General features: G+C 36.6%; 2 protein-coding genes across 11 annotated transcripts; one reads left to right on the top strand and one right to left on the bottom strand.

Annotated features, from left to right (window-relative positions):
- taf1a (TATA box binding protein (TBP)-associated factor, RNA polymerase I, A) lies at positions 1-14,873 on the bottom strand. Of its 2 annotated transcripts, none has more exons than XM_026290482.1 (11): positions 14,534-14,873; positions 5,049-5,215; positions 3,709-3,822; positions 3,411-3,609; positions 3,206-3,321; positions 1,924-2,082; positions 1,778-1,844; positions 1,578-1,701; positions 612-766; positions 410-503; positions 1-316 (listed from the first exon to the last, which is right to left on the bottom strand). In XM_026290482.1, the coding sequence occupies exons 2-11, from the start codon at positions 5,148-5,150 to the stop codon at positions 280-282; spliced, it is 1,167 nt and encodes a 388-aa protein (XP_026146267.1). In that variant the 5' UTR covers positions 5,151-5,215; positions 14,534-14,873; the 3' UTR covers positions 1-279. The 2 variants fall into 2 exon arrangements, with proteins under 2 accessions (XP_026146267.1, XP_026146266.1); XM_026290481.1 differs by lacking the exon at positions 14,534-14,873 and adding an exon at positions 5,290-5,702 and having other exon boundaries at positions 2-316.
- mia3 (MIA SH3 domain ER export factor 3) lies at positions 6,638-27,703 on the top strand. Of its 9 annotated transcripts, none has more exons than XM_026290434.1 (29): positions 6,646-7,037; positions 8,491-8,624; positions 9,505-9,591; positions 9,677-10,084; positions 10,124-12,158; positions 12,983-13,291; positions 13,369-13,502; positions 15,785-15,916; positions 16,008-16,029; positions 16,657-16,745; positions 16,813-16,890; positions 16,972-17,082; positions 17,172-17,243; positions 18,477-18,581; positions 18,662-18,784; positions 18,904-19,003; positions 19,690-19,745; positions 19,819-19,909; positions 19,991-20,129; positions 20,615-20,777; positions 20,862-20,897; positions 21,061-21,128; positions 21,214-21,311; positions 22,445-22,561; positions 22,791-22,859; positions 23,822-23,871; positions 24,031-24,096; positions 25,326-25,554; positions 26,307-27,703. In XM_026290434.1, exons 1-29 carry the CDS (start codon positions 6,914-6,916, stop codon positions 26,534-26,536), a joined length of 5,475 nt encoding a protein of 1,824 aa, XP_026146219.1. In that variant the 5' UTR covers positions 6,646-6,913; the 3' UTR covers positions 26,537-27,703. The 9 variants fall into 9 exon arrangements, with proteins under 9 accessions (XP_026146223.1, XP_026146222.1, XP_026146218.1 ...); XM_026290440.1 differs by having other exon boundaries at positions 6,655-7,037; positions 9,677-9,989; positions 10,407-12,158; XM_026290433.1 differs by having other exon boundaries at positions 6,641-7,037; positions 9,677-12,158; positions 22,448-22,561.
- Positions 27,704-27,964: the final 261 nt, after the last annotated feature.

Consider the following 27,964-nt stretch of genomic DNA (forward strand, 5'->3'; position numbering starts at 1 on the left):
AATAAATGACATTTAGATGTATTGTTTTTAATTTCTTTATTTAATAATAAATATGTCGACAGGAGAGAATCCACTCATCTCAAAAGCTGCTGAAAATGATTGGATTCTTCTGACAGATATGAAATGTTGATGTGACTCCTGTAAAGCATCAGGTTTGAGAAACGCAGCGCTTGCGCTCCCTGCTGGTCACTTCCTGTCCCTTCATCCACAGAGACCAAACACAAGTCAAACATCCTCAGCTACAAATCTAGAAAATCTCCAAAAATTAACTCTGATTCCTTAGTCATCGAGAGTCTTCTTTTTCTTTTCCTTCTTCCTGGGTGATACAAAAAATATATATAAAATGCAATTAACATCAAACATCTCTAGCATGAAAACATATGCCTTCTGGGAAAAATCTCGATCTTACTGAGTCGCCGTCTTCTCTTTCTTCTCCCTGAGTCGGTCTTTCTTGGGTCTACCTCCTCTCTCAACTTTCAGAGCAATTCTGAAGTATTCTCTGTCTGCAAACAGAACGTATATTTCACACACCACACAATCAAACAGTACAGGGTTTCCTTCCCATCATCTGCAACACTCAATGTCTCTTAGTTTTCTCTCTGCAGACTCACTGTCTTCTCCCGTACACCTCAGAACGTCTCTCTTGACCATCAGGAGCTGGACGTTTTGGAGCGAGTCCTTCCTGCCGATGTAGTTTCTGTAGTGTAAGGAGATCCAGAGCGATCTCCTGACGTCCCACTCCTTCTTCACAGCGTCCTTGCACTTCCTGAAGCAACATCACCACAAACATTCTCACTTTTACTTCCTTAGACATTTATAGAATGCAATTTATAGAGTCGTGTATATAACTTGTATTTCCAACTCTTTTTATTGGGTGGCCATCTGATTTTTTTTATGCATGTGATAAAATGTTATTAATAAGCTTACAATCAGATATAACAGTGTAATGTCTGTATTTCTAAGTATATGAGTTCCTTACTTTTATTCTTATTAATACTAATACTACTACTATTCTGTGAAGAGAGAACAGACTATACTTTAAAACATGTCTGTTTTACGGTCCTATTTGGTTAGGGCATATACATTTTTTTATAAATAAATATTTGTAAAAAAATTAAATAAAAAAGATATATTTATATCTATAATATATTTATAATTTATAATATAATATATATATATATATTTTTACTTATTTAATAAATCATTTTAATATTTTTTAGTCATTAATAACAATTATTAATATAATGAGATTTTTATATTTACGAAAATACATAACTTTTTTATATTTTTATAGTAATATGTAATTAACAATATACATAAAAACAAGACAAGTTAATATGCAATGAATGTCACACATATAAATATGTTAGAAATATTATTTAAAATGAATGCCACTACAATTGTTTGTGTTTTACTTGTAGCTATTTTTATGTAAAAGTGTCCGTATTTTACATCATTTATGAATTTAGAGACTTAGAAGCCAATTCAACTTACCTCCATTTTTTCTCTCTCATCAATGCAATTCTGACCCGGTGCAACTTCTATACTATATTTAGTGTGTGTTATTAATAACTTACATCTTTTTGAGTCTCTTCATTATTTTCAGAAGACACTCCCAAGCCTTCATGTCACATCTCCAGCTGGAAAACTCCAGAAGGTCCATGGAGACGGCGAGAGCTTCTTCCAGATCGCTCTGTTGCTCTGGAAAAGAAGCAGAAACCCGATTATATTTCCAGTTCCTCTTCATGTGCTAAAGAAGTCTAGTTTCCAGACGTACTGGTGTGCAGCAGGAGAGAGCAGAGCTCCAGCATCAGCTCGTGACTCGGGACTAAAGAGTGCAGAATCTGAGAGACACAAACCACATCACTGAGCCGTTTCAACGAGAAGCTTCATATATTCCTGACTGACTGAACGCTTTCATACTCTCAATGAGCCGATGAGCTTGGCTGGTGGGGCCTGGTGCGTCTTCAGGAACTGGTACAGATACACGTGAGCGTTGGGGTTCGAAGGGAACTCCTTGTTGTAAGCGTAATTCTCCAGAAGCTGAAGAGCAGCCTCCTCATCCTCGTAAAACTCCAGCATCTTCACACAGACAGACAGAGTCTAGTTTAGACAGCATTACTTTCTACACTAGCTCTGGAAGACTGAAAAGACTCTGGAAGAAGAAAACTATTAGTCAACATTTCACAAAAATACAATTCTTTAATGTAAAAAAAAAAAAAAAAAAATAGGGAATATTTTTGAAATGTTATTCAAATTTAAAAGAGCAGTTGTTTATTTGAATACCCTTTACATTTTAATTTATTGCTGTGAAATTAAAGCTGAATTTTCAGCATAATTACTCCTGTCACATGATCTTCAGAAATCATTCTAATATGCTGATTTGCTGCTCAAGAAATTATATATATATATATATATATATATATATATATATATATATATATTTTTTTTTTTTTTTTTACCATTATTATAAAAAAAAGAAGAAAATTAAAACATTTATTCAGCTAGGATGCATAAAATTGATCAAAGGTGGCAGTAAAGATATGTATAATGTTACAAAAGATTCCTATTTTACATAAATGCTGCTTTTTTAACTCTTTTTATAAAATCTATCATAGTTTCCACAAAAATATGAAGCTTTATAGTTTCTAGAGCAGTTAATCACTATATTATTCTGATTTCTGAAGATCATGTGACACTGAAGACTGGGGGAATGATGCTGAAAATTCATGCTTTGATCACAGAAATTAATTAAAGGTTAAAACACATTTAAATAACAAATGGCTATTTTAAGTTGCAATAATATTTCACATTTTTTACTGTGTTTTTGAGTAAATAAATGCAGCCTTGCAGTGCAAAAGAGACATAAGCGTTAAAAAAGATCCCCATTCTATTGAAGAAACAGAACATTTAAATAATCCATATAACTTGTCCACTATATCCCAAGTCTTTTAAAGTCACAGCACTTTTACGAAACAAATAGACTAAAATCTGCATCTCATTGTGCATGTACATTCATTTAAACCCGTTTATAACACAGGGCTACTAAAAAAACTCTTATGTAGTCTTGCTTTGCATGACGATTTCTTCAAGAAAATCTGTTTTGAACAGCACAAGGGGAGTAAATGATGACAGAACTCTCACAGTTTGGACTAAACAAACATGAAACAAGTCAATAATCACACAGGGCAAGATGTAGTCTCACATGAATGTAACTCAAGACGAAAGGATCCCAGACTCCGGGCTGACTGACGATCTCCTTCAGCGTCACAGAAGCTTGTCTGAAGTAGCTGTGCATCTCACGGTTGCTGCCGGCCTCCTCTGACACCCCAAGCAGAGACAGAGAACCTCGTTTAAGACAGATGCAAGAAAGAAGACGTGATATAATGCACGGTCATTGATCTTCCTACCGCTTCCAGGTGCAGAGGGCTTCTTCTCGCTCCAGATCAGGTAATCTAGATAACCGCAGTAGGCACGAATCAGCTTCTTCATCTGGGACTGAGCCGTCGACTGCTTGCCGTATCTCCAGCTATCTGCGATGGACAGCTGCCGCTTGGCTTCATCCATCTGGCCGTTCAGCAGGAGATGAAAGCAATGCTCCAAACAGATCTACAACAAGACGGGTCACATCACATGCTGATCAAACGACGCAGAGCTGCAATGCATGATGCTGAGAGGAGGTCTGGATGCTTAGAGTGCAATGCATACCTTCGAGTAGTTTCTGACGCCAAAGTTTTTCAGTTGTTCATAAAAGGCGTTGAAATCGTCAGGTCTGGAATTGGGGACATGATGCAGAATTTCTGTGCCTAAACGCCAAATTATCTGATGGAGAGAATCATGCAGACTGTTAGTGATTTGCTTTATAATAAGCACTGTATTTTAGATATTCACTGTATTTTAGTAAAATATTTTATAGGTTTAAATTCATTTTTAATAAGTCAATTTTTAAGTGATTTTTTCAAAGTTTTAAAAATACTTGTTTTATTTTTTAATCTTCATGATTATTTTACTTTCTTTTATGTAAAGCACTTTGAATTACCACTGTGTACAAAATGTGTTAAATAAATACAATTGCCTTGTCTAAATGAGTTAGTTTTTTCATCAGATTTGAGAAATGTAGCATTGCATCACTTGCTCGTCACTGGATGCTCTGCAGTGAATGGGTGCCGTCAGGATGAGACTCCAAACAGCTGATAGAAACATCAAAATAATCCACAGCACTCCAGTCCATCATTAAGACGTTTTAAACTTCAAATTGTTTCTTCTGACTAAAATACAAGTCCAAGATTCATGATGAGGATTCCTCCAGTGAAAAAGTGAACTGGTCTGAATCAGGAGAGAAATCTGCACCACCATACAAAACTGAATAATCACCGCTGTTGATAGTGTTCACAGTCTACAGGAGACTTCTGACAGTTCAGACACTGCATGAATCAGAGATAATTAATAATTAAAAAAAACAATATAAATACTGGTCATTTCTGATCATTTTGTGTCTTTACACATTAATGTATCATCACGAGCAGCAGGGTTTAATTTGGATTTGTTTGTGTAAGTTTTTTTGTTTTATTGTATGTTTTAGCGGTGATTGCGGTGATTCACTGACATTATATGACTAACAGAATGCAAATCTCTGTTTGTGTTTACTGAAGAAACAAAGTCACCAACATCTTTCATTTTCATTTTTGGGTCAACTATCCCTTTAACCGATGGACTGGAGTGTTTGTGAAGTTTTTATCAGCTGTTTGGACTCTCATTCTGATGGCACTGCAAAAGAAGCACCGGTGATTCATTTTTGGATCAACTATTCCTTCAATGGTTTAGCATTGTTTCACCAGACATCTCTGTCTGTCTACATAATAGATATGGTTTCTAAAAACAGAAAAGATTAGTATGTTTCACCTTTCTAACATTATAAGACAGCCTATGGATGCAATGCACATGGTCACTTGCATGTGTTATGTATCTTTATATGCCAGAAAAGTGGACTGGTGGCTTCATAAATCATGCACTAGAAACTTAAGGATGATTTGGACAGGGTGATGCACCTCAGACGCTGTTGAATGCACTTGTGAAAGAGTCCCAGCCTCCAGTGTCTGGATGTAAGAGCTGAAATACCCCGCGGCCTCGCGCCAGTTATGCCTCAGCATCGCTTCTCTGATCAGATTCAGACACTTCCGGTTGGACTTGAGGAAGTCCACCGCTGTGAGCACACCTGAAAATAAACACCCCTGCTTGAGTGAGCTCCCTATACTCAATAAACATGATGAAATATCATCAGGACATCACCTCTGGGGTCTGTATGAGACTGGTGGAGAAGAACGGCAGGTTTTATCACTTCGTGGTTTCTTTCCTGATCCTCTGAATCCGCGGCCGCTTCTGCGATATTGAGCTCAGTCTCTATATCATCCATATTGCGCTGCTTCACGGACACTTCGTTTCAGACCTTCTTCTTCTATGGCTAACAAAGACCTTGTGCTAATAAGTTGTAAACAAAACTCAATAAGCGCGGTTTGAGTCGTGTGTAACTCTAAACACGTCAGCGTGTAAACAGAGCTCTTCTTCATCAAAGCAAGGGACGAGCGTGAGCAGCTCACAGCGCCACCTGCAGTACAGGAGCAAATGACGCCTACAGCGTAAGAGCGCGCATTGACACCGAGTGGTTGAACTAGGTATTGCAGTCCAAATAAAAATATCTGCAAACATGATGGTATTTTTATGCTTTGGAAGAGTCAAAAACTTTTATAGTATCATTATATTCTATTCTTAAAAAAAATCTACCTTTGTAATCTTTTTGTATTCTATTTTCTTTTCATTTATTATGCAATTTTATATATGTGTGTGTGTGTGTGTGTAAAGACCTCTAACTAGCTTGCTCTATTCTTTTTTATTTATTATTTAAAATCCCATGCTATGTGTACTGTGTTAACCTAACTGAGACTTGTTATAGCACTTATATATCATTGCTCTTTATTTGTCTTAATTTGTAAGTCGCTTTGGATAAAAGCGTCTGCTAAATGAATAAATGTAAATATATATATATATAAAAAAATTTGGCATAAAAGAAAAATCAATAATTTTGACCCATACAATGTATTGTTGGCAAAAAATAAAAATAAATAAATAGTAATAATAATATGCGGTATTACATTATGTAGCTACAGATTTGTGTAATATTTACAAGATTATTTAAAAGAAATTATTTGTACAATATTATTTAGAAGATGAGTGATCTGTGCCAATGCTAAGTACAAGATGTTTTAACTTATGTGAAAGCACATTCATTTATGAAAACAATGTTTTTCTAAATTAACATTCGAGTTTTAAAATGTTAGGGGCAAATGTCATTTTATAGTTTTGAAAACATAATGGGAACATCACTTTTGAATGTTCTCTGAACGTTTTGAAACAATTTATAAAATAAATTTAGTTACACTAAAACAGAAATAAAAATATTGAGAGCAGATGATGCAAAATGGCCGATATAATTGTTCAGTAGAGTTCAGAATTGTTTTTATTGGTTGATTTATTGAGATCTATCTATCTATCTATCTATCTATCTATCTATCTATCTATCTATCTATCTATCTATCTATCTATCTATCTATCTATCTATCTATCTATCTATCTATCTATCTATCTGTCTATCTTGTTTAAGTATTCTCATTGAAGAAATCTTGTTTCTTGTTTATTTACCTAAACATTACTGTATTTATGATCATAAACATTCTAAAAAGCATGTCTTGTGTGTGACGCTCTAGTCCTGCGCATGCGCCGTGGTCTGTTGTTTTGCTGCTGCGGTCTCTTTAAGCGCTGTGTAACATGACTCCGGCTCTCGTCTTCTCTTCTCCTCTCGGCTCGCCTCGGATCTGCTGACGTGTCGGCAGCGGCTCTGCGATCAACAGCTGCCAGCATGGCTGCACCGAAGCCCTGCTTTTATTATGTTTTTACACTTGTTCTGTACGCGTGTTTTCCTCGGAGCAGCGCGGAGCGGCGCTTCTCGGATCTGAAGCGATGCGCGGATGAAGAATGCAGCAGTGAGTATCTCTGGAACTTTGTATCTGGATGCTGCTGCTTCTGCGGACCATAAAACTTACTGCTGCTGACGTCATAAAGGCCGCATCGCCGCTCCCGCGGGATACTGTAACTTTGTAACAAACGCAACCGCGAATTAATTTAATGAGAAGCGGGTTTGTGTGCTGCGTGGAGCTTGATATTGCGGAGGTCGTCCTTGAAGATCCTGTTTGTTGATACTGAGCTCAGTTTAGCCAGTCGAGCTAATAACACAAACACACTGTACACTCAGTCTGGTTCTTTAATCAAACATCTTTTATGCTTTAATACATTACGACCAAATGCTGAAACGGTTAATAATGTTAAATGATAAGGCCTGGTTGCATAATGCATATGGCCATGTAGAACAGAGCGAGTGCTTGATTCGGAAGGTCGTTATTTACAGTCAGCCTGCGTTTGAGATGGATTAGGATCAACTGTTGTTGACTAAATTGTGTTTTTTTTAATGATATTTAGAGTGGAATGCACGAAAACGGAAATAATATCAATATATGCATAATGCAAGTATCTGCTATATTGCATTGCAGTATAATATGTTTACCATTTGAGAACTGAACGGAAGACTTTATACATTATAGTCTTACACTATTCTATTTTTTATTTTGCATAAAATTCTATAAATACAAAGAAAAAAAGTGCATGTTCCATTAGTTATCGACTGGGGAAAAAACAACTCTTTCTAATGTTGTTGAGATATATATCTGTGATGCATGAATTATTAATTCACAAAGAATAAAAACAGTATTACTTTTTGACTTAAAAACAACACTGTAATAATTTTATTGTTAAGCATTTAATAAAAAATGTAGGTGTTCTTATTAGATTTTACTGCAAAAGTAAAATTTTAAAATATTAAATAAACCAAAACATCAGATCGTTTGTCTTTTAAAATATTAGTTTTATTTTATATGGTAAGACAACTTCATATTTTTATATATATATTTTTTCTTGTTAAAAATACTAATCTTTTACAGTAAATATTATAATCTAGATTGCACTTGGATGTATTTGCAATAAAAGATCATTTTCATTATTACTTGTAGCACCACTTTCATCACAAAAATAGCAAAACATTTAACACAAAATTAATTAATTCAACCTGATCTCACAAAAACTCTGCAAAAAATATCCAGATCAAGTTATTTAAGATATATATTGCTTAAATAAATTCCCATTTAGGACCCTTACAATTTGTTGCATTGTGCCTTTAATATGCTTTATTTTGAATTAATTAATCAAAAGGTTTGGTTATGCCATATTGCATTCGATTCCAAGTCGTATGAAGTTAAAATAGCACAAATCTAACATTATTCATGCAACTTTCATGCAGAACTGTGCACATGGGAAGCTTTCATAATGTAACTTGATGATGAAATGAGTAGTCTTCATCCTAACATGTTTTTTGTGTCTCTTTAGTGCTTCTCTGTCGAGGGAAGGCCGCCAAGGATTTCACAGGGCCGGACTGCCGGTTTCTCTCTTTTAAGAAAGGAGAGACGATCTATGTATATTATAAACTCTCAGGGCAGAGATCGGACGTGTGGGCTGGGAGTGTAAGTCTCCAGTTAATCATTGATTGATTGTTTGATGATTTTGGGTGTTGCTGAAGATGTACTCGGATGCTAGTATTTGATTAGAATTACTTTATCATCACAAACAGTCTTCATATATTTATTTAGTTGGGTGACAGATCATGCACGAATCTTCAGTGCCAGAGAAATGTGTTAAACCAATAATTCACACAAATATGACAACTTGCTGTAAATGTACACACCTTCAGGTCATCCAAGATGTAGATTAGTTTTTCTTCATCAGATTTGGAGAAATGTAGGATTGCATCACTCTGCAGTGAATGGGTGCCGTCAGAATAAGAGTCAGAACAGCCAATAAAAACATCACAAGTAATCCATCAGTTAATGAATTGAGAAGTGACGGCACCCATTCACTCTTTAACAAATGATGTATAATGCTACATTTCTCTATTCCTTTAAGCAACTACTTGCATCCACACAAACATCAACAAACCAATGCGTTACCATAAGCTTAATGAAACAAATTCATTAAAATAGCTGAAGCTGAAGTGTACAATAAACAGATCATCTAATTAAAATGGACTCTTTTACTCCGTGTTTGTGTGTGCTTTGTGCTACAGTTTATTCAACTCTCTTTTTTTCTCGAATTGTTTTTAATACTTTCCTGTGAATGAGAGAAACTATGTAAAAAAAATATATACATGTACAAAGTTGGAAATATTTAAGTGCAGCCTGCCTTGTTTTATGCATATTATTCTGTTTTTTTCATTACATGCATTTTATTTTCTTATTCTTTTAGCTACATTTTATTTTTGCTGTATTTATGCTTTTATGGTTTCTGTAAACACTGTTATATTGCAGCATAAAATAATAAATTTTCCATCTTCCTCTGTTTGCATAGATTGGAAACCACTTCGGTTATTTCCCAAAGGACTATCTTAATATAAATCATATATATACTGAAAAAGAATTGGAAGTACCAACAGATGTAAGTCAGTGTGGTTGATATTGTGTGATGTATGGTCCTTTTTGACGTGACGTTTGGTTAACATGAATCTTTTTTCCCATTTCAGGAAACCGATTTTGTCTGCTTTGCGACTGGGCTCGATAAATTTGAAAGCTATGACATAGATGTGTTATTAGGCAGCACATTGTTGCTAGAAAATGAGGATTCAACAGAAGAATCCAAAGAACCAGCTCAGAATCCAGATGCATCTCAAACGACGACCACCGAATCAGTGGAGACTCTTGAATCAGAGTCATTAGATTCAGAATCAACATCGATTCTTGGATCAGAGTCAGCTGAATCAGAATCACAATCGGCACATGAATCAAAGGCAGTTGATTCAGAATCTCATCTTGAATCTGAGTCAGTAGATTCAGATTTGATTCTTAAATCAGAGTCGGTTGATTTAGAATCACAGTCGGTTCATGAATCAGAGTCAGTTGATTTAGAATCACAGTCGGCTCATGAATCAAAGGCAGTAGATTCAGAATCATCACTTCTTGTTGAATCAAAGGCAGTTGATTCAGAATCAGCATCACATCTTGAATCAGAGTCAGTAGATTCAGATTTGATTCTTGAATCAGAGTCAGTTGATTTAGAATCACAGTCCGCTCATGAATCAAATGCAGTAGATTCAGAATCATCACTTCTTGTTGAATCAAAGGCAGTTGATTCAGAATCATCACTTCTTGTTGAATCAAAGGCAGTTGATTCAGAATCAGCATCACATCTTGAATCAGAGTCAGTAGATTCAGATTTGATTCTTAAATCACAGTCAGTTGATGAAGAATCTGCATCACTTCTTGAATCAGAGTCAGTTAATTCAGAATCACAGTCGGCTCATGAATCAAAGGCAGTTGATTCAAAATCTGCATCACATCTCGAATCAGAATCAGTAGATTCGGAATCGATTCTTGATTCAAAGGTAGTTGATTCTGAATCTGTAGAAGCTCCTGAAACAGAGACGTTACTGAAATCTACTGAAGAGGACCTTCATCCAAAGACAGATGTTTCATCAGAACCGATATCTGAATCTAAAGATGCACTAACAGAAGACACAGGAGATATTCCAATAAGTCAAGATGCTGAAATCATTTCAGAGGATGTAGAAACAGAACCAACTGATTCTGATGCGCAAGAAATTGATTATTCTGAAGTTTTGCACAACCAAAGCGACTCTGATTTTGAGCCACTTGAAACACAACCAGCAGGTTTAGATGTAGTACACGAAGAAGCTGCTGAAACAGAGCTAAGTGATAAAGACATACCACTACAAACACCAGAGAAAACACTCGAGGATGAGGACAGGTCAAGCTCTAAAGATGCTTTCAAAACAGACCATGAAGGTGTAACACAAGAGACTGAATCTCTCGAGGAATCGCTTTCAGCTGCTAATGTTAAAGAACAAGCTGGTCTTGAGGGCACACGTGCACAAAGTGATTTTGAAGAACTGGCTAATGCAGATGAAGCCGTAGACATTAAAATCCCAGAATCTTCTCATCTTCCACAAGACGCTAAAACTCCTTCGGATGCGAGTGAAAACGTCTCATCTGAACCAGCATTGGAAACGCACACTGAGTCCGAAAAGGCATTAAATGTGAGTGAAATCACTGAAGAACATCCAAAGAAGGTAGACACGAAAAAGATGGAAAACTTTAAAGACCTTCTTCAGAAGGCCAGCATGAACAAGAATGAAAACGCACACACAAACACTTCAGACGATCCTCAGGATGCACTTACGAACAACAGCGAAAAACTGAGTGAAACGATTGGTGAAGATGAGACGTTAAAGGAGGAACTTGTTACAGAAAGCCCAGAAACTGCACCTCTGTTTCACCAAACGGAGGAACAGCTCAATAAAGTCAAGAACGAACTCGTGAATCTACTGAAAAACACACTGGAATCAGAACAACAGAGTCCTGAAGATGAAGAGGACGTGGATGAAGATGCCCAAGAGCTTTTAGAAGATGAAAACGCTCTTCTTTCTTCTAAACTTCAGCTCACAGAAGACATACATGAACTTGAAGAAAACCAACAACCTGAAGGCCATCAATCGATCGAATCCCAACAAAGCGAAAACCCCACAAAACAAGAAGAAGAAAAGGAGGTGGTTCGTCTTCCTCCCGAGGAGCCTGAGTATAGCGATAACGTGCTGAGGCTCACAATCTTACGCGATCACCTGAAAGACGAGGAGATGGAGCGCATGCAGAAGTATTTTGGACTGAAGAACCTGTTCAAAATCGAGGCCATGTTTTCAGATCTAGATCTGGAGATGAAGTCTGTGAGAGAGCTGCAGACGGACACGGAGGAAATCGAGCGAACGCTGGACCAGATCATGGAGGCCTCGGAGAACGCGATTCTCGACGCCACAGAGGACATCTTGAACGAAAGCGAGCGGAAATCTCAGCAGAAGGAGCCAGAAGCGTATGATTTCGAGGCTGCCGTCTTCGACGCTTTCCAGGAGATTGCGTTCGCCTTACGACAGAAGTATTCAGCGGCCAGCGACAGCGCACCATTGCTCGAAGAAGAGCTCCTTGCATCTGAAACAGGTCATTTTAGCAGCACTGTTGTCTTTCCTAACCATAACTAGTGGTCGTTTTTATGATTCATGTCAGGTTTCGCCTTTAATCATATGCTGTTTGCATTGTTTTAATCCTATAAAACCTACTGCATCACATTTCGAAAGCCTCTAAATGATAAAATCTTTGCTGTTAAACCAGTTGCACGCCATCTACCCACATGCCTTCTGGTGCCAGATTGATCGTTTAGATTTTGCAGCAAGTAAAAAAAGCCATTTAAGGCATTTCAGCTTGTGCTACACATGTCCTTTTGCTGTCAGATCTTTACTGATTTAATTAAGTAAACATAAGAATAACTTGTATTTCAAGGTGAACACTTACTAGACTGAAAAGCCTAAAAAAAGTTTACTTATCTTTTTATTTTTCAAACGGGATTCACAGGCTTTTGAGGAACTTTTATTTGGTCCTCTCTCAATCATCATTGTATTGCATTGCATTATAAGTTTGGATATTTCTGTAATTGTATGTACTGTAAGTATCTGCTGTTTTAAATATATCAGTGATTTTCATTACAAGCATCACTTTTGGTTTATAAAAATATCAGCATCTGCACCAAAATGCATATTTTTGCTTCTGTTGGCCCTCTGAATTAACTTAAGATGATTTTTCCCTCTCCATATTCTTGCTATATACTATATGAGCCATAAAAGCTTATGATACTCAACCAAAAATTTTAATGCAAACATTTTTGTCTAAAGGTTCAATAAACCTTTGAATTTCAGAAATGTCATTATTTCAAATGTCAGGCCTTACATGGTTAATGTTTTATTAAAAATCACTTTTTTCCCCCCCAGATGAAAAAGTTGGCTCTGAAGAGGAGAAGGCTTTGGACAGTGACATCGAAATGATTGAACCACCCAAGAATCCTGAAATACACGAGGAGCAAAACGAGTCTGAAGTGAATCTGAATTCTGAATTAAATATGAACGAAGACTTGCCTCGCACTAAAGACGTGGGTCTGGAGGAGGACGGGGGTCATTTCAACAGAAACAAAGATGCTCCGTTAGGGTTTGAAGACACTGAGGAGATTCAAAAGGGGCCTCATGCTATTTTGGAGAAGCCTGTGGACATCGGCTTTCACTTCGAAGTGGATCCATCCTCAGGTGTGTCAGAGTTTAACTTCAGTCTTAATAGTTGTTGTTGCATATATTTCACTTAAACTCTTGTTTTCTATCACCAGGTTCATTGGAGTCTCCAAGTGTCTCTGATTTCCATGACACTGAAGCAAGCAGTGATTCCTCCGGCTCAACTTCAGATGAGGTCTGGGTTTCTGTGCATCTCGTCAAAGAATATCTTGGAGTGTACGGAGAAATTGTGAGTAAGGCCACCGTATTTTAAGACATTATGGCCCAAAAGAAAAGCATTCATGCAAAAGGTTTCTATCCACAGAACGTTTGTGTTGTTGATTCAATCCTCCCCATTGATGCAAGAGCTGCAATAACAGACATAAGTGTGTAAACTACAGTCAGTGCAGTAAAAAAAAGTTTAGAGCTAATAAAAAGTGATAAAACTAGCTTTCTATATATCTATCCATCTAATTTAGAGGCTTTTTCTTTCGAAATATTTATATTAAAAAATGCATTGTCTTTAAGTAGACCTAATGATGTATTAATTTAGAGTTTTGAGAAAGGAAGTTGTTTTATTAGATGGACAATAAGGGTTTCGTCACGACGTCACTTCTGCTTCGGGTCACGTGACAGCTGCTGGTGCCGATAGAGGTTTACGTGCAATGAGATCTAATGGGGCTTCGTGCTAAACCTGTTAATCAAACTCTATTCGAGACAAATATATGTATGGAACCTTAAGCAGATTAAATTCCAAATCATTACAACGAAATACCGCTGCCTTACTTACGACATGTTCACTGAAGCGTCGATTATTCATGGTGATAATCTTTCAAACCCGCTAGCATCACAGCTAAATATTATTCCTACGCTCACCAGGCGTAACCAATCAGAGGCCGCCGCTAGCGTCACATGACCGCGCACGCACAGAGTGGAAACACTGCTCTGCGCGAGAGAGAGACTCTTAGCTCAGCGTTTTGAAATGTTGACGTGTTGTTGAGAGAGAGAGAGAGATCAACGCTGATCTTCCTCCAGCCGCGATTTCATAACATACTAATTCTATATATATTTGCTGTCCTTCTATATAAAGCTTAAATATATAGACTCGCTTTGGAAGTCAAGCGGTTTTATATCAGAAAACACCGGCTTCCCGAACATGATCCAATGGTCCGCCATTTATACGGTGTTCATCGGCGTCAAACTCCGTCTCTGAGCGCTCGGTTTCTCTGGTAAATAAGTTGAAACGCTTTAAAAAGGAATGGATTCACAGCTAAGTCTTACCTCTCCACCAACTGAGATCGAAAACACAGCCTTTTTCGTCTTCATCCTGTCCAGACTTCAGGAAGTAAGTGTTAACACTCTCTAGACTCGATCAGTGCCTTCAGTTTTGAACTGGATATTATTTATAACGACTTGAACCGCCACCAATCCATCATTCACACAGTAGATCGGTATAATATCCGTGCAGTAGTTGAGTAATGATGACACAGTGCTGTATTTTCAGCCCGTCTAATCCAGCTTTCATAGCAATCCCAATGAGTTAAGTCCATTAAGAATCGAATAACGTTACAATCCTAAATTGTCTCTTTTAAACAGTTGTAAGCGCTTATTGTAGGCATGAGGTGACTGGGTTTCATCAGAGGTGAAAGTCCAGTAAACCTCTAGTGTTGTGTTTCTGCTGCATGTGACTGGTGATAAGAGTCAGTGCTTAAATAGAATTTGTTGCTTCAGATTTGTCAATGTTAGTCTAAAAAAGGGCTTAACTTGATATGAAACAATCACAGATTTGATAGCTGGGCCTGCTAATTAAACTGAAAGTCAGGCCTGTCACGATAACAACTTTTTGTTGTGTGATACATATGCCCCAGAAATAACTGCGATAATATTGCTACCATTTTATGCCACTAAATATATAATCATAATGTAACAGCGTAGTAATGCAAGAAAGTCCTGCACACTTCCAAATGACAACAAACTTTTAATTTCTAAGAATATTTAGATTGTTGAAATTAAGTATTAAAATACTAGATACCTTAAAGTGAATGGTAAGTAAATATTTTCTAACAAAAAGTGCAAAGTAAAAAAAAAAAAAAGAAAAATGCACCAATAACTCGAATGGATATACAGATTTTTCCACGACCTTCTTTCTCGGTAAACTACTCAGATGTCCATATGCACAAATCCCCATATCTGCGGATTTTTTTGCACAAGATGATGGCGATGCTAAAGACACATGCACAAGTGGAATGTACAAAACATGGTGACATTTAAATTTGAAGTAAATATAATGTGGGATATATTGCAGCATCACCAAAAATGATTGGTGCATATATTGCACGATAAGTCGATATTTGGATTATTGAAAGTTTCACCTGTCAGGCAGTGAAACCTATGGAAGCTAGTTTCTATCACAGTAAATTAATTGTGACTTTTAAATGAAAACAGGCTTTCATAGAAACCAAGTAGTCAAATTTAATTCTTGTTTCTGTAATGATCCTAACACTGATATTTCCTGTGTTTTGCTTCGATTAGGTGATCACTGCTCTTCCGGAGGAATGGCGACCGGGTCCCGATTTCCACGGTGTCCCCTGGGAGCCGGTGATGGCTACAGTTGTGGTCGGGGCCCTCACAGTCCTGATGTTCTTCTGGAGAAGCGTTCTCGCTGTAAGAGTCACTCTGTGATGAATGCTTTCATTAATGGTTTGTAAATGATTCAATCTAATCAGTGCCATTCAACTCTTCTGTTCTCCTCTAGATCAAAGGCAGAACATATCAATGTAAGTCACTTCTCGGGAGATATCAGCTAAATATTCACTTGATTTCATTATGATCTCTTGATATGATATGCTACGGTACTGTTATATTCTGTACTTTGTGTAATTTGTTCGTTTTTACTGTTTTTAGTCTTCCTCATGAACATTTATTGTTGCACTGTTGATCACCTGGTTTGTGTCTGTTAGAGAACTTTTAATTTGTAATATATTTAATTCATGTTCTGGTTATGTGAAAATAGGCATTAGTGCATGATTAAATAATATGAAAGCAAGCAAGCTATTTGCAAAATATAATTTACAGAAGTTTTTTTTTTTTATATATATAGTCGAGATTGCACTTGCTTAAATCTGAAAAAGTTATTTTATATTTGCTAAATTTAATTAAATGTAGTTTATAGTCTTTTTTTGTTTTTGTTTTTGAATCACTCTTCCAAAAATATTTAAATCATCATTGAATATAGGTATATTAGTTATTAATAGCAAAATGTAATAATTCGTAATAATGTATTGGTATTTTCACCTTAAATATGTTGAGTATTTTTCTGTAAAATGATCAAAATAATTTTGTAGTAATTTGAAGTGCTCTTAAAATATTTTCTTTCTTTTGCAACATCATCTTTTTCCCCACAGTGACTGAAAAGCAGCTTCGGGACAAGATCCAGCAGCTTCTCAACGAGAAATCTGATGCTGCCAACAAGATCACGGAGTTAAACGACATGGTAACGTTCGTTCGCTCGTCTTTGACAGGCTCATTGTTGATGAAGCTGATGGTTTGTCTCCTCGCAGATAAAAGAGCGTGAAGAACAGCTGAAGAACTCTGAGAAATCCCTGAGTTCAAGCCAACAGGAAGTCAAAGGACTGAAGGTGAATCATCAGTTCATCTCCTCATCTCCGTGTCCTCTCTGTGCACATTTGTGTAACGTGGTTTGATCTTTTGCTGACTAGAGTTGTCACCAGAAGCTCCAGAGCCAGTGGGAGCAGATGTCTGGAAGCGTTTCACAGCTCAACCAGAAAATAGCAGACACACAGGAAGAAAATTCAAATCTTAATGTGAAGGTAAGCTTTGATTCCTTTTTATTTTTTTGCCATAGTGATTTTTATCTAACAGATGTTTCATAACCTTTTTGTTTTCCTCCCAACCTTAGATTGCCAAAATGCACCAGAGGATCGAGAAATACCAGAAAACACTGAAGAGCTATGATGAGGAGCGTGCAAAGGTAATTTGTGCTGGATAAACTGATCTCTCTCACATCAGTTTGTTAGCCATTAATTGTTTCTGTCACGGTTATGCAAAGTGATCCAAACAGTCATTGCATAACAAATAAACATGCATTGCTACTTAGTTACTGTTGCTAACATTGAAAGGTTATTCTACAACTGCTTGTTTTTACACTAACAATCATGAAGAGAGAGAAGCAGCTGGATTGAATGAATAATTAAATAAGGAGTGCTTCTGTCAGTGTGTTTTCAGACTTCATGTTTGTGTAATAAATTGACATTTTTGTATTTATGTCCAGCTGGTAAATATTTCAGCAGCTATAAGTTGGTTTTATATGAGTGCAAAAAAAAAGAGGAATTAATTTATTCCAGTTTATTATTTCCAAATAATTAAGTAAAAAAGAAAACGTTCCAGTGAATTTTGATATTGAATTCTTCCATTTTATTTACATTAACAACTACAGTGTGAAAATATCATAATTTATCGGTTTTTGCCCATCCTTTACTTATATGCAAGTTCTTTGTCTGTAAAATTATCTAAATGTTGTTGTTTTTTAGCAATTTAGCAGTTTTTGTTTCTAAATAATGGAAATGCTAAGACCATTTTCTTTTTCAGTAGTTTTCTTTTTATTAATTTGTTTTATCATTGAATATTATGAAAAAATAATTATTTTTATCAATTTATGATTTGTGATCATTTATTCAATTATTATATTTTTGGATATTATAATTTATTTATTTATTTTTTTTTTGTAAAATGACCTAATGCATTTGTAGTGTTATTTTAGTATAATTGAGATACTATTATAGTTTTTATTCATTATTTGAATCGTTTCAATGATTTTACGTATTTAGTAATTTTGTTGCTAACATAAAAAAAAAAAAATATATATATATATAACGCGCGCACACACAACTTAAATTATTTTTAATGAACTTTATTTCAGATTATTTTAGTACAGCAAGTTAAACAATGATAAATGTTTCTTTTTAACAAGCTGGAATAAAATAAGTGCTTTTATACTTTAGTAAATAAAATAAGTGCTTTTATACTTTAGTAAAAATTTATTTCAGGTAATATTATAATAATATAATAATAAGGTTTAAATTTGAATTTATCATAACCCTGTTTGGTAGTCATTTGAAGATTGAACGTTTGATTTAGTTCCCTCGTGTCCTAAGAGAAAGCTAATGTTTTGCATCTCTCTGGGTTGGTTTTGATTGGATTACAGGTTCATGTCCTCATGGATGAAGCCAAACTCAGAGAAGATGCCTTCAAGGCTCAGGTTCTGTCCTTTGAGAAAGAAAACGGCGCTTTAAAAGAGCAGAAGAAATCTGTGAGTCCTGCCGTCAGAGCTTTGAGTCTCACTCAAGCATCAGTATCCTCACGAATCTGATGATATTTCTGTTCTGACAGCTCCTCCGTGATGCTAAAGACTGGCAGGAGAAGCACAGGAAACTGAGCGAGGAGATCCGAGTTTACCACAAATCCCAGAAAGAGCTGGAAGACTCTCTGGTGCACAAGGAGAATGAGATCGACGTGAGTGAAACTTGATGTGTATTATAAAACCGATGGTCCGGCAGAGCTTTATTGAAGTTTGATTACAAATTCTAGTGTGTTCTCTAATGCATGGTATCCCATGATTCTCTGGTATCCAGGTTTTGTCCAGCTGTATTGCAGAGCTCAACCGTCTGGGAGCCGGTGATCTTGGAGAACTACAGAAAGATGATGCTAAAATGTCTAATGGAGAAGATGCTGGTCAGTCTCTATTTAGAACTGTGTAGTTTTCGCTCTCCTTTTGAATCTTTTGTCATTTGCATTCTTATGGAGTGACTCATAACGTTTAGGGATGCCGATATATCGGCCACCATATCGGTATCGGCCGATAAATGCTACATTTTTCGGTTATCGATATTGGCCCGAAATGAAAATTTGCCCGATATCTTAAAGGCGATAAATAGTGCATTATTTCCCTCAGAAACGCTTGACTTGAGATGACTTGTTTGCATTATTTATGCGTTATTTTATTTATTTGTAAGACTTTTTATGATGAAATTTGGTAATGGGAGAGTAAAACTATTTTTTAAATGTACACTGTTCAAACTAGGCTGCTTATGTTGAAGTGTTTGGGATGTGGCTTTTATTAATGAGACCTTTTTTATAATCAGGCTTTCAAAAACTATATAAAATTTTGGATATAGATTTATCGGCCAACATATCGGTTATAGGGTTTCAAATAAAAATAAAATATTGGTTAGCGGTATCTGCCAACATTTTTATATCGGTGCATCTTTAATAACGCTTTATTTCTCTGAGTCTGCCGTCATCCACAGATGAAACGGGGGCAATACAGAGAGCCCTAAATTTAATTCATTAACTGAACATTGGTGCCTTATCAGGCGTGGAGATGGTTAAATGAAACGTTCCCCTCTGTTTTCTCTCAGAGAAGAAGATGGACAGCATGAGACTGCGAATCAAACAGATGATGGACGTCTCCAGGGTACATACGTCTGATTTAATTGTGAGGAGAATTCAACACTTTTCTTATTCCTAATGCAGTATATCTTCTGCAGATTAAAGCGACTCTCGGTGTCATTGAAGACGAGAGGAATCGCTACATGGAAAGTCTTCTCGCCGAGCAGAAAGCCAGACAGGAGCTGGAGGGTATGAAGACTGTGATTTGAACATCTTCCGATTAGCTTTTCACATCTGTGTCTAAATGCACTGTTTTCTTTTTTCATGCAGAGCAATATCAGAAGGTCATGCATGAACAGATGAATCTGAACAATGAGAAAAAGCATCTGGAGAACCAGTTCAAGACCCTGCAGCAGAGGCTGGAGATCACCACTGAACTCTACCAGCAGAAAGAGAACGCACTTCAGCAGTGAGAGCTCACACTGTGCAGAACATCATCATCTTAGCATGCACGGATCAATGCATTACTTCAGGGAGTCTTGCAATGCATATATTTTTTTATTTCCATATTTTGAGGTAAAATGTACTAAAACATGATGAATATCTCAAAATAGAAACTTTTTTTTCTATGCACTTCAGTGGAAGATAACTTGTGTGTGCATCAGCTGTGGAAATGCAGATGGAAACTACAGCTGTTGTGTGATGTTGCATCCTTAATGATGCACAATACATTTATGCATCGAACACACACTTTCATCCAATGTGCAATGACAGCAAGCAGTATTTGTAATATGCAATGCCAGGTTTATTAGACCCCTGTAACATTAGGAAGCAAACTAGAAAACAGAAGAAATAGATGACTGATCTGGCTCTTGACTTGATGTTTCGAAGCTCAAATGCAGCCTGTATTTCATGATGCCGGATTGCTAATATAAACTGACCCGTTGTGTGTAGGAAACTGACTCAGGAGGAGCTGGAGAGACACGAGAAGGAGTCGAAGCTGTCGGAGGTGGACAGTAAAGCCCTGCGCTCAGAGGAGGAGGTGAGAGTCCTCAAACAGAAGATCAAGGACATCGAGGAGGAGATGCAGCAGAACGAACGCTCTCTGAAGTCTGAGGTGAGGAACATTTACTGTACAGAGTCACTGTGTTCTCAGTCCGGCACATCGGTCTCAATCCTCCCTGTCTGCGCTTTCTTACAGGTGGCAATCCAGGAGAAGAAAGCCCATGAGAACTGGGTGAGTGATTACCATGCTGCATCTCCGTAACTAAAACTAGACGCTTTTTGTGTTAGAGCTGACTGACTGATAGCTTAGTTATTAATAATTCTTTCAGATCAAGCAGATGTTGGCTAATACTGATAGGTTCCCCAATGTTTTAATCATGCTTTATTTTCTGTAGTTAAAAGCCCGCACCTCTGAACGAACTCTGGTGGAGGAAAGAAGAGAGTCGGCCAACCTTCGTCAGAAGTGAGTCTTCATCAAATCATTCTGTTCCGTTGCAGTGTTCTCCATGTCAGTGCTGTTATTGTCTGATGTTTGTGTGCTTGTAAAGGCTTGTGGAGTACAGAGAAAAAATAGCAAATCTGGAGGAAAGTCTGTTCAAACTCAACTCTGGACCTCCGGATCGCCACATGCTTCCTCAGAGAAGAGGTGAGCAGTTTGTCCTCCACTTCACACTCAAGGAATCAAATGAAAAAAGATGGATAGAATTTTTTTTTATACACTCAAGAGCTTACAATAAAAACTAAAATGAATAAAACAGAAATAGAAATTATTAATGCAAAAAAAAAACCAGACCAACACATTCAGTCTGACTGGATAACTGAAACTAAAAATAATTATTAATTACATTAAAATAGAAATATTAGATGAAAAACTATAACTGGAACAAGTACTAAAATAGCTGAACCTGAAATAAAACATAATTAAAGGTAAATAAAAAAAAAAAAAAAAAAAAAAAATATATATATATATATATATATATATATATATATATATATATATATATATATATATATATATATATATATATATATATATATATATATATATATATATATAAAAAAGAATGACTTTCCTATATAATGCAATATTGTTATTAAATTTAAATTTATGCATTTAGCAGATGCTTTTATCCAAAGTGACTTACAGTGCATTCAGGCTATCAATTTTTACATATCATGTGTTCCCGGGGAATCGAACCCACAACCTTGCACTTGCTTGCTTGCAACGCTCTACCAGTTGAGCTACAGGAACACTATTATTAACCAAAACTGTTAAAAATCATTTTTAGTAATTGTAATAAATGTAAGTAATTTCAAATAAAACGTGTCTAAATAGCAATTAAAACAAAATATTTTTAAAGAACTGTCAATGACAAAACCACATTTAGTCTGACAGGCTATACAAATAATTTAAATAAAGTAATTATAAGTAATATAATTATTACATAATCTAATAGCTAGATAAACAAAACTCAACAGCAACATCATTTTAATGAAATTGCTAAAAATAAAATGAAAGCTAAAAATAATAACTACTATAATATAGTATACAAATATTAAGATCATTTTTGGTATGTTATTCCAGAGATGATGCAAGCATTATTTTTCTCTTTCACTCAAGTAGAGAGATTTTACATGCTTCTAAGATGAAGAAAAATCCCTCCAGATAAAGAATAGTAAAGAAAGACTATAGATACTTCTGAGCAGCAGTAGCCGAGGGGCGGAGCTTAGCGCAGGGTTGATTGGGTGTTGTTTCTGATTGTGCTGGTTTGATCTCAGCAGGTGATTCGTACGGGCCGTCTCCTGTGAGTGGGGGGGCTCCCTCCCCTCCTCTAATGATGGAGGGTCCCGGACGCCCCCCCTCTGCACCTGTGGGGCGACGGGGCGATCCGTTCGGTGAGTCGTCGTCGCCGCTGCGTCCTCCTCCTCCCCTCGACTTCAACTTTATTCTCCTCCTTTTCATTTTTCCAGCTTTCCTGTTTCCTGTCATTTTCCCCTCCTCGGATCATTTCCCTCTGTCTTTGTCATTGAAAGCGCTCCTGATGCGTTCGCTCCTGAGCTCCAGCATCGAATGTCCGTATAAAAGGATTTCTAACAGCTCCTAATCACTTGTGATCTGTTCCAGGTCCACGACCCCCGTCTGACCCTCACGGACGCTTCTCAGACCTCGGACACCCGCTGCCTTCCAGACCAGGTGATTATGATACCCCATGTTTTAAAGATGCTATAGTAAATTTTTAAAACCGTTTTCTTTTGTAATATATGTTAAAATGTAATTTATTCCTGTGATCAAAGCTGTATTTTCCAGTCTTCAGTGTCACATGATCTTCAGAAATCATTCTGATACGCTGATTTGCTGCTTGAGAAACATTTCAGATTTTATCAATGTTGATATCAGTATTTTTTTGCGGAAACTGTGATCCATTTTATTTTTTAGGATTCTTTGATTAATAGAATGTTCAAAAGAACAGCATTTATTTTTAAATGGAATCTTTTGTAACATTCTAAAAGACTTTACTGTCACTTTTGATTTAAAGCATCCTTCCTGTATGTATGTGTGTGTGTGTGTATATATATATATATATATATATATATATATGTATATATATATGTGTGTGTGTGTGTGTGTGTGTGTGTATATATATGTGTGTGTGTGTATGTGTGTGTATATATATATATATAATATTTATTTATTTATTTTAAGTTACCTTTCCAACAAAAATAATTACTAAAATAACTATAACTGAAATATACACAAGTCAAAGCTAAATGGAAAAATTATAATGAAAATGATGACGATTGTATTTAGACTAAAAATGGTGTTTTGAAATATAGCTGAAATAAATATTTGATAAATCTTGAAAATATCTTACATTTAAATATATAAATGGTGACTTCTATCTAAAATACTAAAATAAAGGTAAAAGAAAAATGTAACTTTTTGTGATTCTTTGATGAATAGAAAGTAAAAAAATAAGATTAAAACTTAAATATTTGAATTGAATCCTTAATCTAATATTTTAAAGAGAAAAAAATACTGAAATATGAATTTAAATGTGCACTGTATCAGATATGGTTTGAATTGCACAGTTTAAGATCTACATTGTATCTGCATTCACAGATGTCCAAATGTCATTTATTGTGTGTGTGTTTCAGACATGTTTCCTCCGATGACTTCATCTCCCTGTGCACACGATGGACCGATGGTAAGGATCACAGCGCTCACGCTCCTCTCTCTTTCAGATTTAATGTACACTGTGTTCAGATGTGAGCGAGCAGATCTCCAGTAAACATCTGTAAGAAACAGTCATGCATATCCAGATGTTGTTCTCCATTAAACGGCGCTGGGTGTGTTTGCTTTAAAGCAGACGGCACCGGTCAGTGAGACGGCCGAGGCCTCCGAGCAGGTCTCGTCTGAGCCCATAGAGCCCGTGAGTACAGCGGCTGGGTGCTGGGATGGACGGGACGGGTTTGTGCACGGGTTTGGGTCCTCAGAGCCTAATTAAACACATCTTTCTGTTCACTTTCTAATCACTGTGTGGGTCTTGTGCTCAGAATGGGGCTGATGTTTAACAAAACTCATGCTGGTGAGTGAGTTACAGCATGCACAGGCCTGAAACATACTCTACACAAGTGCATGAATGCAAAATAGCAACGCAAGATTGATTTGTCGTGATTTCATGACAAAACTTTATCAGCATCTATGAGTAGTAATGTATGTCACTACAACAGTGACACAAGTGCATGTTACCCGTGTCAGATTTAATTGAGTGTAAAATTAAAATACATAAATAGGGCTGCTCAAATAATGTGGCTTCATCTCTGCATGTCCTGCAAGTTTACATTTAGTCATTTAGCAGACGCTTTTATCCAAAGCAACTTACAAACGAGGACAAAAAAAAATACTACAGATTTAAACAAATTATTTTAATTAAATTTTAATTTTAAAAGTTTAACGTGCATTTGGTAATGCCACTTATGCTTTTACACTTTCATAATTTTAAAACTTTTTGTTGACAGAAGTACTCTGCCGAAATGAAAGCCTGAGGCTTTGAAATGTCAAAATTTAAATTAATAATATTTATAATAATTAATATTTAAAAATGTAAATATTTTATTAATTATAAAAGCTTGAGAAGCCATTAATGATTTTAAGACATAAATATTATTGTAATTTGTTGTAACAGTTGTAATTTACAACAGTTTTATTTTTATAATTTAGAGTTAGATTAGTAATCAACAATAATAATAATTATATTAATAATGAATGATTAGTAGAACTGATCATTAAAACTGCTATTATTAGGATTATTATTATTACATTTGATTGGGTTCCTAAAACACCATTGGAACCATTAAACAACATCAGAGAAGCATGCACATCCATGTGAATGTTAAATTATTGGAATTTTAAATCAAATTATTGAAATAACTTGATCTCATGGCGACTACAAGTATTTGAGTATTAAAATATATTGTGTTTAAGATGTTAGGGTAACCTGCAGGTCCCTGCACTTGTGTCTGCTGATGTTCTTGTATAAAGTGTGTTTCTGGTCTTGCAGTGGTCCACTGATGTCTGCTTGGGTCAGTTAACAGGAATCACCTCGGAGCTCTAAAGAGTATTTTCCTGTAAACTGTAGTTCTGCATTTCCTCCTCCAGCTCTCCAAGTCTCAGAGTCAAGGAACCTTCCTCCCGTCTCCCATCCGGGATTCTCCAGTTCCACCGCCCAAATCTTACGGACCCCCGGTCATGCCTCCTATGATGAGCCGACCACCCAATGGCCACCTGCCCATGATGCCCCCAGAGCCGCGCTTCAGACCACCACCCATGGACTCGTACGGCCCTCCTCCTCCGATCGGGCCATTTGGACCTGTCCCACCACCATATGGTAGGAGATTCAACACTGCTCAAACTAGTGACGGTTATTCCATATTCATTTCACAGATTAAGACCGAGCAAATAAAGTGTAATGGTGTTTATTAAAAGCAGTACTCTTCCACCAATCAATGTAGTTCCTGAGAAACAGGTGTGGTTCCAACAAAGTGGTTGCCGAGCAACACACAGAAGTAAACAAAGTTTGTAGTGTAACTTACAACAGCTTTGAACGCGGCTCAACCAATCAGAATCAAGTTCCGGAACTCTCTGTTTTATAATAATCCGTTTACTAATGAACACTCGAATAAACCGTTTTTAAATTTGCATATTAAAAGTTTAAATATCTGCTTTTTAATAATTATGTATAATGTTAAAAGATGAACTTTTAAAAATGACAAATGAATAAATATATTTTAATATGTAATGTTATAATAAATAGTTTTTTTATGTATATGTAATATAGTGCACATTTAGAGCTTGTAACACTTTTCTATCATGTTGCTAGCATGTTGATGACGAAACAGAATTGCTGTTTCGGCTTAAATATTAAGGTTGCTGACATTTTGGTGCATCACTAGTCTTTATGCGGTTACGGCGATCTGTCACGCCACATTAAAGAGCATGAAAACTACATTTATTTGTTTAATTATATAGAAGTTAATCAAACGTCACAATGTCGTTCAGTGATTTTGGACATTCATTTTCAGTGCATCGCTAGACCTCACTTTTTGTGTTTTTCTTAACTAACCTGTTTTGCTTGATCAGGACGAGGCCCGCCGTTGGGACCGAGGGACATCCCGCCCGAATTCTTCGGCCCTCGCGGACTCCCCCCTCGCCCCTTCCCTCCCGGAGCCATGATCCCGCCTCCGTACGGTGGGCGTGGTTTCCCAGGACCCCCTCCGCTGATCCCTCAGAGCTCCAGAGACGGCGAGGGGAGCGCCACACCAGCCAACGAGCCGCCCACAGACGCATCCCATCAGCACTGCGAGCCGTGACCTGAGAACGTGCCGATTCGCCAGCTTGACTTTGTCACGTCCTGATTCTTAACCATCACAGTCTGGTTCGGGTGGAAGAAAACGCATAATTTAGTTTGAATAGCACATTTGAGATTGAAATAATGAGGGTTTTGATTTTATACACGAGCGAACCTTTCCTATGGAAATAGTTTGGTTTAATATGCATTACGATTTTTTTTCCGGTGGTTGTCATGTGGTTCAATTATAATCCCTACCACTCGACCCAGTGCTGATGCATTCTGGGATGTCAAACTGATACTTAGGCACGTCGTGAAGCCATTTCCTCATGCCTTCAATGTGAGAGGACTCTGAAGAGACTTTACATAATTTTTATGCCTTTTCACCATTTTTGACCGCCCATATTACCGCTTTTAGTCTGTTTCGCCAGCTCGCCTGTTTGTTTTATCGTTTGATTCCTCGTGCGTCTGCTCTCATGATTTCTTTTCCTAGCGGAAAGGCACATATGATGTCATATTGACAAAGTATTTCTACATTTCTTTCAGCTGCATATACAATAAAATATTCCTCCGAATCAGACACAATAGAAACCGGTGAACGTCGTGTGTTTGTGCCTCCGAGCTTTCGTCGTCAACGGGTGATTTAAATTTATTATTGGATGTTGCATCTGATGATGAGACACGAGCAGAATTAATTTGACAAACTCTGGGAATTGTGACAGTAAACATTCATGAAAACGAATTCATTCAATTCATGCATGAATGATTTTAAGTGTTGCACATTCATCAAAAATGATTCATTTGAACTGCAATAATTTATATATACAACTTTAAATATAACTATTTCTTCCCAGAATGGTTTTACCCACAGAAAATCTGCTCGTGTTTCATGAACGAGGCCCATGAATTATGTACTTTGGGTTTCTGATGCAATGCTTTTGGAATCAAAATGGAAAAATACTCAATACTTAAAATCCATCAACCATTTTCTTTGGTCTTACTTTCTTGTCATATATTGTTTTGTTCGATGTTAGAGTAAATTATTTTAGGAAGTGTGTTGAGGATGTATCTTGTGCGCAGAAAGAGTGTTTGCATCATGTGTTAATCCTGGAAAAGAAACCATTTTAAACAAGGTGGCATTGATTTCACAGAAATGAATGAGTTGAATAAAGCTGCTTTTTTTCCTGTACTTTTGATGATTGTGTTTACTGGTGAATCCTGAGTCGTGTGACTCAATATATCAACAAGAACTCTCTGAGGAGTCGGCGATTGTGCTTCAGACCAATTAATTCAGGACATTTGCATTAAGTAATTAATCATGCCAACATTTGCCTCAAAGAGCATTTAGACAACACTTCTGCAGTGCTGAAAATCCTTTCTTAATTTGTTTTTTCATCAAAAATGACCTGCGTTTAAAAATGGCTTGTACATCCCTTGTACATGCTGTATT

Source organism: Carassius auratus, chromosome 20 (assembly GCF_003368295.1).
Source record: "Carassius auratus strain Wakin chromosome 20, ASM336829v1, whole genome shotgun sequence".
NCBI classification, from domain to species: domain Eukaryota; kingdom Metazoa; phylum Chordata; class Actinopteri; order Cypriniformes; family Cyprinidae; genus Carassius; species Carassius auratus.

Coding starts and splice junctions, on each gene's coding strand:
- mia3 (XM_026290431.1), top strand. CDS start 6,914: ATGGCTGCACCGAAGCCCTGCTTTTATTATGTTTTTACACTTGTTCTG. Junction 8,625..9,504: donor CGGACGTGTGGGCTGGGAGT/GTAAGTCTCCAG, acceptor CTGTTTGCATAG/ATTGGAAACCACTTCGGTTA. Junction 13,292..13,368: donor CGAAGTGGATCCATCCTCAG/GTGTGTCAGAGT, acceptor TTCTATCACCAG/GTTCATTGGAGTCTCCAAGT.
- taf1a (XM_026290481.1), bottom strand. CDS start 5,413: ATGGATGATATAGAGACTGAGCTCAATATCGCAGAAGCGGCCGCGGAT. Junction 3,823..5,048: donor TGCATTCAACAGCGTCTGAG/GTGCATCACCCT, acceptor TCTCTCCATCAG/ATAATTTGGCGTTTAGGCAC. Junction 2,083..3,205: donor TCGTCTTGAGTTACATTCAT/GTGAGACTACAT, acceptor GTCTGTGTGAAG/ATGCTGGAGTTTTACGAGGA.